The sequence below is a fragment of the Protomyctophum parallelum genome, assembly GCF_964188405.1.
Source record: "Protomyctophum parallelum genome assembly, chromosome: 2".
Taxonomy (NCBI): domain Eukaryota; kingdom Metazoa; phylum Chordata; class Actinopteri; order Myctophiformes; family Myctophidae; genus Protomyctophum; species Protomyctophum parallelum.
In genome coordinates this window covers 32,377,237-32,387,953 of record NC_139699.1, presented here as the reverse complement: position 1 = coordinate 32,387,953, position 10,717 = coordinate 32,377,237, and the positions used below count along the sequence as shown (strand labels likewise).

The 10,717-nt window shown below is 42.4% G+C and overlaps 1 protein-coding gene across 1 annotated transcript; it reads right to left on the bottom strand.

Moving 5' to 3' along the window:
- Nucleotides 1-442: 442 nt before the first annotated feature.
- On the bottom strand, nt 443-8,852 carry fgf7 (fibroblast growth factor 7). Its single transcript, XM_083759126.1, has 4 exons — nt 8,621-8,852; nt 7,532-8,123; nt 1,475-1,581; nt 443-1,249 (listed from the first exon to the last, which is right to left on the bottom strand). Exons 2-4 carry the CDS (start codon nt 7,815-7,817, stop codon nt 1,034-1,036), a joined length of 609 nt encoding a protein of 202 aa, XP_083615252.1. The 5' UTR covers nt 7,818-8,123; nt 8,621-8,852; the 3' UTR covers nt 443-1,033.
- Between the last annotated feature and the right edge of the window lie 1,865 nt (nt 8,853-10,717).

Here is a 10,717-nt window from a genome sequence, read left to right as displayed (position 1 = left end):
TTATAGTGTCAAATCACAACGAGTGTCAAATCACAAAGCCAACTCGGATCGTGACAAATCATGACAATGAACACAATGTTTTGAGCCGATCAAATAATTTCTAAGAAGAAATACAAAACAAATAGTGTTGTCGCCTGCCTTTATTTTCTTCTTTCTAATTATTTGATCGGCCCAAAATATTGTGTTCATTGTCATGATTTGTCACGATCCGAGTTGGCTTTGTCCGCACCGTAACCGTCTTTAAATAAATACTTTTTGAAAAGCCTATGGAGAAAATGAATGGAGAATAATTTCCTGGGCCACTCGTCGTTCTGAAAGGGGGAGGGACTGCAACGCTCTATTGGTCGGATCTCTAGTGCGACGGTCACGTAGTGATCCAAACTCCAGAGGTTCGGTCCGTGTAGTTTTATACTGTTCCAGTTCCAATATCGTCTGCTCACTTTTTTGTTTAAATCACTTCCAATTTCACTTGATTATCCTGTATGAGTTCTCTTTCCTGATTGGATACAACTGGTATCCTGACCTTTACTATACAGCTGGATAAATGGTGAGACCCCTGTTATTGAACAAACACTCTATAGCAAACATTACTATCAGCATGTAGAGCTATTTAACACTTATTTTAACAAAATCACACCTCCTTTAATGGAAAATGTTATGAAAACAATTGACTGTAAGTCCATGATTAAGGGCTGGTCAACAACTTGTCAAACAACCTTGACAATTTCTATCAGCTCGTAATGTGCCCATCGGAGGACTGTTGCTCGATTGTATGCAAATAACAAAACAACAACAAACATGACTAATTTACAACTCAGGAAGAGTGGTGCGTAATGTTGGTAATACATGAGCTCTGTGTCTGACGGCGTACATAACATAATGTGAATGAAATCATATACACATATTTCCAACGGATAAGTCCAGCCTCCTCTCCTCCTCTCTGCTGATCTGTGATCAGTCCACCCTCCTCTCCTCCTCTCTGCTGATCAACTGATCAGTCCACCGTCCTCTCCTCCTCTCCGCTGATCTGTGATCAGTCCACCCTCCTCTCCTCCTCTCTGCACTTCATGGGGATGAAGTGCGATGCTACGTGCTCCCTCCTGGTCCTCTTCCCCCGCAGCGGTTTCCCCTTCTGGGACAGAGCTATGAACATCTCTTTGCCATTTCTAGTCCATTTTGCGGAGGAGTAAGCATTGAAATAGTTTTCTAGGAACACCTCCTTGAAGTTGCAGTTCTCATTGTAGTTCTTCTGTAAATAATAATAATACAAAAACAATTAAACCCACACTGTGTGCGTGCGTGCGTGCGTGCAGCCTGCAACCAAGATAAAAAAATGTATTGCAGTGGAGATTTCATTTTTATTTTAATAATATTATTTTATATTTTTATTTAATAATATTATATTTTAATAATTGCCTAATCGTACAGGTACTTTTTTATTCTTTTATTTTTTGTCACGTAGGAGAAATGTTACCTTGCCTTGCAGCTGTCCAGTCCTGTTCATGGAGATGTAATACTGGCTCTTGACCCCCTTGATAGCCAGTATGCCCCCCTCAGACACCGTCCTGATCTCCAGGATGCCTGGAGACACACAGACAGTCAGTCAGTCAGTCAGTCAGTCAGTCAGACAGACAGACAGACAGACAGACAGACAGTATCAAAGTGTACTTAAAGTACTCATTAAGAGTTACGAGTAATTATGATTACTCATTTCAGATTTTCAAATGTATGTATATCTAGTTGGATGTAAAAACTAGAAATGGCCGATATGTATAGGGCTGAACTGGTTAACACAAATTCGAAATACTCAACAACAAAAAGTACAGTACAGTACTTGAGAAAATGTACTTAGTTACTTTACATCACTGACATCCAGTTTTCAGTATTCATCTTCATTAATCAGTCGGTGGCTCTTGGCTTTATTCAAGCTTTGTTAACTGGCTTGCCGTGGTGGAAACTGGAAAGTAACGAAGTACATTTACTCAAGTACTGTACTTAAGTACAATTTTGAGATATTTGTACTTTCCTTGAGTATTTCCAATTTCCAATACTTTTACTTCTACAAAACCTTTGTACTTTTACTAATTCAAGTGCATTTTGAATTCCAGACTTTTACGTGTAGAGTATTTCTATATTGCAGTATTGATACTTTAGTATAAATAGTATAACACATTTGAGTACTTTCTCCCAGCACTTCTGGCTTTTAGTGGCTTGGGTGGCCATTACGCAAACCGCAGCCTATGCCATGGCACATATGGGAGGCAGATTAGGGCCTCCCTCCCATGGGGTTGAGCGTTGAGGAAACTACCTCCTTGCCTGTGCTTTGCACGCTACACTTCAGACCTGCCTACTAACTCTGTGGGAGAGCACAAGGCTATTGGCAAACTACTTGGCGTTGGGGTTATGTTGTGATGCATCTGAAGATGTCAGAATGTGCCAGGAGGTTTCTTTTATTGCATAAATTAGCATTGTTTAGTAGAAACTAAGCTAATACAATGCAGCTGATGTGACTATACACTACTATACAGTACATTCCTGTACATGTAAACATGTTATTTGTTTATTATAAATATTTATTTGTAGTATTTACTTTCAGGTGTAGCAATGAACAATTTATTTTGTGTGGACATCTGAATTCACAATGTCTATCACATCTTACAATTTCACACTTGTAAGATGTGATAGACATTGTGAATTCAGATCAAGTATAGCATTAATACACAATAAGAATATAACACATTTTTGCTGTCTGGAGGATTAAAGGGACATGTTTACAGACAATGAAGCCAAATGTCAGTGTTGATGAAGTATGCTATTTTCACTTTCCTTGAAGCAGAGTCAACTCCTACGTTTTACGTTATGCAGCTATAATTGCTATATTTTTATATAACAGCAATCCTCACTTTAACTGCAGAATTCCAACATATTCCAGCTGGCTTTGACAAAAGTGAGGAAAAAAGAAAAATAATCTATTCTGGAGAAACCTTGGCTGAAGTACCTGTGACTCATTAAACCCTGACCCAGACTATAGACTCACTGGACCAGATCTGTCTAAAAGGAACCAGACTTGACCCACTGGACTAGGTCTAAAAGGACAAGACTGACTGGACCAGCTCTTGTCTAAATCGCTTATTTAAAACAGAGTTATACTCGGACTCACAGCAGACCCACTGGACCAGATCTGTCTAAAAGGCTTCACTTGCAAATGACACCAGTGGATCGTATCTGTTCATATCATCTCATCATGACCTAATCCTAATCTATTGCATTTGCATCCATATACTGTATCATGCATTGCTCTTCTGACTTAAAGTAAGTGTTTGAGTAGCTACTGTTGTGTACAATATATGAATACAAAGAGAACTTCTGTTATTCTGTGTGTTCTGGTTTGAGTTTGGAGTTAAATTAACAGTGTAGTAGGCATGCTGTCTTTCCAGATGGCACCAAACGGCTCTATTGGAGCATCCAGGTGGGTGTCTCTGGTCTCTGTCACACTAGTGACTCCTACAGGTTGGTCTCTGGTCTCTGTCACACTAGTGACTCCTACAGGTTGGTCTCTGGTCTCTGTCACACTAGTGACTCCTACAGGTTGGTCTCTGGTCTCTGTCACACTAGTGACTCCTACAGGTTGGTCTCTGGTCTCTGTCACACTAGTGACTCCTACAGGTTGGTCTCTGGTCTCTGTCACACTAGTGACTCCTACAGGTTGGTCTCTGGTCTCTGTCACACTAGTGACTCCTACAGGTTGGTCTCTGGTCTCTGTCACACTAGTGACTCCTACAGGTTGCCTGTTCAGCAGGGAGCAGAATTGTCAGTGTTTCCCAAACATTGAGTCCCGACTCAATGTGACCAATTTCTATGGGTCACAACAACTGGAGTAAAAATCCCATTTTCTTTTCCTACATTTAAAAAAATATATATTTATATTTATTATTAATATTTTTATATTTCAAAAGATATAATAGAAATAATAATTAAGAAATAGCTAAAATAGCCGATCTATACAAGCTCGCACAGTGGCGTGAACGTGAAGCAACGCATTGCAGGCTTGTAGATCTGCTATTTTCAGTAGTTTGGGTACTGGCTCCCAGGCAAACGTCTGACCTCTCTTTTGGGTCTCAACCTGAAAGGTTTGGGAACCCCTTATTAGTGTGTTCCTCTGCACTTGTTACATCAGGTGAAAACAAGTGGCTGGTAATGGTATGGTAGATTCGTACCCTCCATAGACAGACCAAACAGTAGGGGTTGTCTACTCTACCCCCTCCATAGACAGACCAAACAGTAGGGGTTGGCAGTGACAGCCAGGGAGAAAATAACATGGGGGGGGATTTGCCAATGACTAAATTGGGGAGGGGAAAAACAAAACTGTAGAAAAAAATATCTGCATTAAATCAGTGCTAACTTTAAGAAGTGTCACAGAATAATTTGCTATACTGCCCAAAATGCTAGACGGATCCTAGTGGAGAGTGAAAGTCTGATGAGACACACACACACACACACACACACGCATGCACACATGGCACACTCACACAGTGTGTGTGTGTGTGTGTGTGTGACACACACACACACTCATGGCACACACACACAGAATTTTGGGGGAACTGGATAAGTAACGTAATTTTTGGGTGATCTCTTGTTCTGTTGTTCCTGGATAGAGTCATGAGGATCCATGTTGATTTGATTATGTTGTTGAGCATGTGGCTAATTTCTAGGAATAGTGATTCTTGGAGAGTATGATGTTCACATTCATGTACGTGCATGGGCTGAAAACCTTTGAACCTTTGACCAATATTGTAATTACATAATAACAATGTAACTACCACTGTCATATCCTAAATTGTAATTGCAATATCGCTGTTGTCCTCAAATGCATATCTACTTTCAGCCTGTCTGTGTTGAAAAGGAAAAACTGTATGAAACATTATACAGAAATTTGGAAAGTGGAATATAATGTTGTCTGACATGTCATTTAATACAAATGATTGTGGCCCATACGTGAATAGAGGGCATAATATGCCTGTTATTAGATTTCACTAGAAAGCTGGTCGAGACCCCTGCCACCCACCACTGACCTTCATTGATCCAGTTTAATTTCTTCTATTAGAGATTTAAACTATTTTTAATGTTCTGTTTCCTTAAATAGCACAGCGGGGAGACACTAAAACCTACCAGCGCAGCCCATGTTTGCTGCTTTGGCATGTCACAACCTGCAGTGTTGTGACAACCTGCAGAGACATCTCGTCTCTCGTGAGGCTGGCATGGTCCTGCTACAGCAGATTTAGAGTCAATTAGCAGGGGTTTTATTTAGATGTTCACTGTGCCGTGGCTTGGCATGTTGGCATGACCTTATGGTCATGCCAACATGTTGGCAGCCTTTGGTTAGTCACATATACGTTTGTTTGTGCGAGTTTATCTGTTCATTGATTGATTGATTGATTGATTGGTGGGTTGATTGATTGATCTTTCTTTATTTAAGTGGCATCATGCTTCCAAAGAAGCTCAGAACATATGAACTTACAGGACACCTTTCCTGTTCATTTAACATTGATTCAACAATGAACAGACATGACAATTTATCACAAACAATGATCACACAAATAACCAGCCAAAACACCCAAGATAAATATAGGGCAATTACGTATAATACAAGATAAAATACAACACCCTAGTAATTGGGCCTGTTAACTCACACACATCCAGACAGGAGACCTGATAAATCCTACTTGAAAAGCTGAGATTGCCTTCTATTCCATCAAACTTCAGCCCTAAAAAAACAACTTCTGGCCATCATCTTCCCTTTCATCAAATAAAGGAACCCTCAAATAATTTTTACATTACAACAAAACATGTGTCTTCCATCAAGACAAATAGATAAATATATCTATTAGCTCATACAGTGTGTGATCTGTGTTTGGTTAGTTGTCAGGTAATGTCTTGATATGCAGTATAGGACGGTGTCCAGACAGAGACTGATAGTTAGATAGACCTTTATTGTCCCAAAGGGGAACTTCAGTTGTCATGGCAATACCACAGTTATGAAACACAGGACAGAGGTACTTTGGAGTAATTATTATTAATAACCATAATGGAAACCAAAGGAAGTCTGTCTAAAAGGCTTCTTTAAAAGTTTGTTGATACCACGCACACATTCAACTAAATGTAACCATTACATTTCTATAGTCGTTGCAGTAACACACTCGCTTCAGTAATCCAATCTTTTTATGGTTCATCAGACATAATTCTGTTTGCTTTTTGCATGCTATTATGAGTCAATATCACATTTTCTGCTTTTCATCGCCAATTGTTGCGCAAGTTTCTGTCCACACAGAGGCATTCACTGTCACGCCAGCATTCCTGCAACAGCCGCACTGTCAGATAGGAGGAAATGATAGCTACCTCAAGCATTCTCCCCATCACCGGGATTTCCAATTGCATCTAAATACATGTGCTTTGAAATGCTTTTACTTCAGTACTGCCAGATAATGAAAAGCTGTGGTTAGCCCTCAGTGGTAGTAATGGGCTTCAACTACTTCACAAATCCTACTTTATATATTCTTTCTTTTAGCAGTGCTTCAGAAGATAAGGCTAATTATGTCATTTGACTCCCGATTGTGTGAGATGAAAGTGTTTGTGCTCTGTGTATCGTGGTAGTTCAATTCAATACCAGAGGCAGTGAAAGCTGTCCGCCTCTGTTATGATAAACAGAAACAACTTTAATCATGGTCTTAGAGGATATTAAGTTAACTTTCTGAGAAATGTGAGCAGGATTATGCTTAGTCTTTGCTATTTCTGTCCACTAGTGTATCTCGCTGACTAGTGTGATAATGTGTGTGTGTGTGTGTGTGTGTGTGTGTGTGTGTGTGTGTGTGTGTGTGTGTGTGTGTGTGTGTGTGTGTGTGTGTGTGTGCGCACGTGCACGTGTGTCTGCATGTGTGCATGCTTGTTGCATGTGTTCATCTGTGCGTGTGTGCGTGCGTGCGTGCGTGCTTGTTGCGTGCGTGCGCGTATGTGGGTGTGTGTGGGGGTGGGGGTGGGTGGGTGTGTGACTGTGCAAGCATCAATGTCTGCCAAGGAGAGTGTTTGTCCAGATCTGATAGAGCCCTGGCTGGCCAGCAGCCTCCTAGTCCCCTTTGGTTTACTTCATTACAGCCTTTGTTTAGATGGTGTTATGATTGGGAAGGCCAGAGCCCACACCTGCTTCACTTTATTTCTGTCATTTTGGCTGCTCTAACAGAGACACATGACCCATTAACACCGTGATTACGCTGGGGAACATTGGACAATAACACCTCTCACATGCTCCCGACACCTTGAGGGGCCAACAAGTCTCATTACTAACTGAGTGCAGAGAGCTCTCACATCAAGTCAGCCAAAACACTGTCTTCGACTAAATACTCCCAGGCCGACATCCAAGTTCAAATCTATACTCCTTTTTCTATACTCCTTTTTCTATGCATTTTTAGCACAGAAATAGGCAAACCAAACACTAATTATAAATGATAATCAGACAGTTAATGAAGTGCATCCTTACTGTAGCAGTTGGTGGGATTCTGTGTCCCGTTAATGTTGCCGTAGTCATCAATGGTGAGGAACCACTGTGTGCGGCTGAACAGCTGCCGTATGCGCACATCGCCTCCCTCCATGTAGTCGTAGTTCCTGGTGTGGCGCTCGTGTTTGGAGCAGTTCATGATGGCGGCCAGTTGCTCTGGCGTGCGGTCACCACAGGCCACACACACACTGCCAAACAGGAAGATCATGTGCACGTACAGTCCTGAGGGCAGATTCGGCAGGTTCCATGTCCGCGTCCATGTGCGCATTATAATGCACTGCAGTGGGGCTCTATGAACACCATACTGAAATGTGAGATCGAGATCTGTACGCGGCCCCTCTGCCCCGTGACCCCAGACCCCTGACCGCTGACCTGTGACCTAGTGGTGTCGTCCCTCTCCCCCACGGCTGGGCCTGTGGATGGAGGATGGCTCGGAGGAGTCGTCTCCTAAATGGATGGACTGATCTCGGTCTCTTTTTAATCCTCACAGATTGTGTATGCTTCTTGCAGCAGCCTCTGGAGATTGTCCAACAGTAGACATAATGTCCAGTTTAGTAACTTCTATTGGGAGTCACTGTGGGAAAAGAGAAAATAATTTAAGCTATAGCTCATTGAATTAAAATAAGGCAGACAGTAAATTGAAAGTTTAGTCAACTTGTAGATTGTTTTAAACTAAAAAGTCTGAAATATTAATCGAATACTAACATCAATGTTGTATTATGACTGACCTGTCCTTTGCATTATAGAAACTAGAAAATTGTTGAATTTTATAGATGCAGCTGAACTGAACATCTGCTTCTCTGAACGCGTACCAATACGAGTCTTTAATTTTTTTGCTTAGCAGTAAATCAAACTCTCAGTAGTGTGTGCTATGAATTAATTTTTCTCTTTGAAATACTAGTAGTGAAATATTAGCCCACTTATCAGTTGGCTTCCCCTCTCCGTAATCCTCTCTCTTGTCTGTAAACACAAGTCTCAGAAAACTCATGCTTCCATGCACATATATAATTTCAAAGAAAACATCACAAACATCACAGAAAACGTCATTTCTTTAGCTTGTGAAAAACTTACATGCACCGGCGGTGAGCGATGATGAGAACCGAAAATAGATGTATTCCTTTTCCCTAAGAGTCTTCCCTAAAACTTGTAGTGTCTTTGGTTGTCGGGTTGTAGCCTTGGTTGTAAACTGAACCCTGTGCTGCTGGTTAGTTAGGCAGGAGCCAAGAGCCTCTGTCACATCGCATGGATGTCTCTCTAACTCTGGCAGGCTAACTCTGTGCATCTTGCTCTGTTGTTGTGCACTCTGCTTAGATAAATGCCTCCTGCTGACCTCACTTGAGAGCAATTAGATCCCAGCCAGTCAGCTGTCCCTGGGCGAGATGTGGAGGAGAAACACCCTCTGCCTGCCTCCTCTGTCACTCGCGCAGCAGACATAAGAGGGAGCTATAAACTTTTGCAAAAGCCGACTTTCCTTGGTATGCACCCTAAATACCTCACCATACAACTTACGGTACTACAACAACCCCTGTGCCTTTTCCAGGAAGCACCCTTTGCTCTGAACCATGTCTGTGGCTTATGGGGCTGACCCACACTGAATAAAGCCATGGATAAGATATGTGCTATAAATTACAAAGTTTCCTATCATTTCAAATGTCATAATCATTTAGCAGGTGTACTTTGTTGCCTTGAATCATCCATAGGGATTTATTGACTGTCTTGAAGGTAAAAAACATCAAAGAATTGACTAAATCCACATGCTTATTGAGCGTAATGGGGGACGCAATAAGTTAAGAGTGGCAGGCATCCATCAGAATGGTGCAAAACAGAAGACACCAATGCTCAGAGGTAGTCATCTCTGTGTCAGGGGTCAGGCACTCTTTCACTTTTCTTGTTTGTTATTTAAAGCCACAATTTATCACCTTACAAGCTTGGCCTTTCCTTGGACTCGCCACTTCAAAAGTTTATATGACGTTCTCCCCGGGGGAGGTCAGAGCTGCCCACCCCTGCCAGAGACTTCTGGCTGCAGCAGGCTGCCCTCTCATCTGCTGAAGTGGTGGTCGTAAAAGCCTGATCTATTTGGGTGTCACTCACGCCTGTTCATCTGTCCCTTCTGTCACCTCGGAGATAATTCACATGCTATTCTGCTGCACGCGTAGGCCAGGAGACTGCAGGGCAAACCTTACCTTACTACTGCAGGGCAAACCTTACTACTGCAGGGCAAACCTTACCTTACTACTGCAGGGCAAACCTTACTACTGCAGGGCAAACCTTACCTTACTACTGCAGGGCAAACCTTACTACTGCAGGGCAAACCTTACTACTGCAGGGCAAACCTTACTACTGCAGGGCAAACCTTACTACTGCAGGGCAAACCTTACCTTACTACTGCAGGGCAAACCTTACCTTACTACTGCAGGGCAAACCTTACTACTGCAGGGCAAACCTTACCTTACTACTGCAGGGCAAACCTTACTACTGCAGGGCAAACCTTACCTTACTACTGCAGGGCAAACCTTACCTTACTACTGCAGGGCAAACCTTACCTTACTACTGCAGGGCAAACCTTACCTTACTACTGCAGGGCAAACATTACTACTGCAGGGCAAACCTTACCTTACTACTGCAGGGCAAACCTTACCTTACTACTGCAGGGCAAACCTTACCTTACTACTGCAGGGCAAACCTTACTACTGCAGGGCAAACCTTACTACTGCAGGGCAAACCTTACCTTACTACTGCAGGGCAAACCTTACTACTGCAGGGCAAACCTTACTACTGCAGGGCAAACCTTACTACTGCAGGGCAAACCTTACTACTGCAGGGCAAACCTTACTACTGCAGGGCAAACCTTACCTTACTACTGCAGGGCAAACCTTACCTTACTACTGCAGGGCAAACCTTACCTTACTACTGCAGGGCAAACCTTACTACTGCAGGGCAAACCTTACTACTGCAGGGCAAACCTTACTACTGCAGGGCAAACCTTACTACTGCAGGGCAAACCTTACTACTGCAGGGCAAACCTTACCTTACTACTGCAGGGCAAACCTTACTACTGCAGGGCAAACCTTACTACTGCAGGGCAAACCTTACTACTGCAGGGCAAACCTTACCTTACTACTGCAGGGCAAACCTTACTACTGCAGGGCAAACCTTACTACTGCAGGG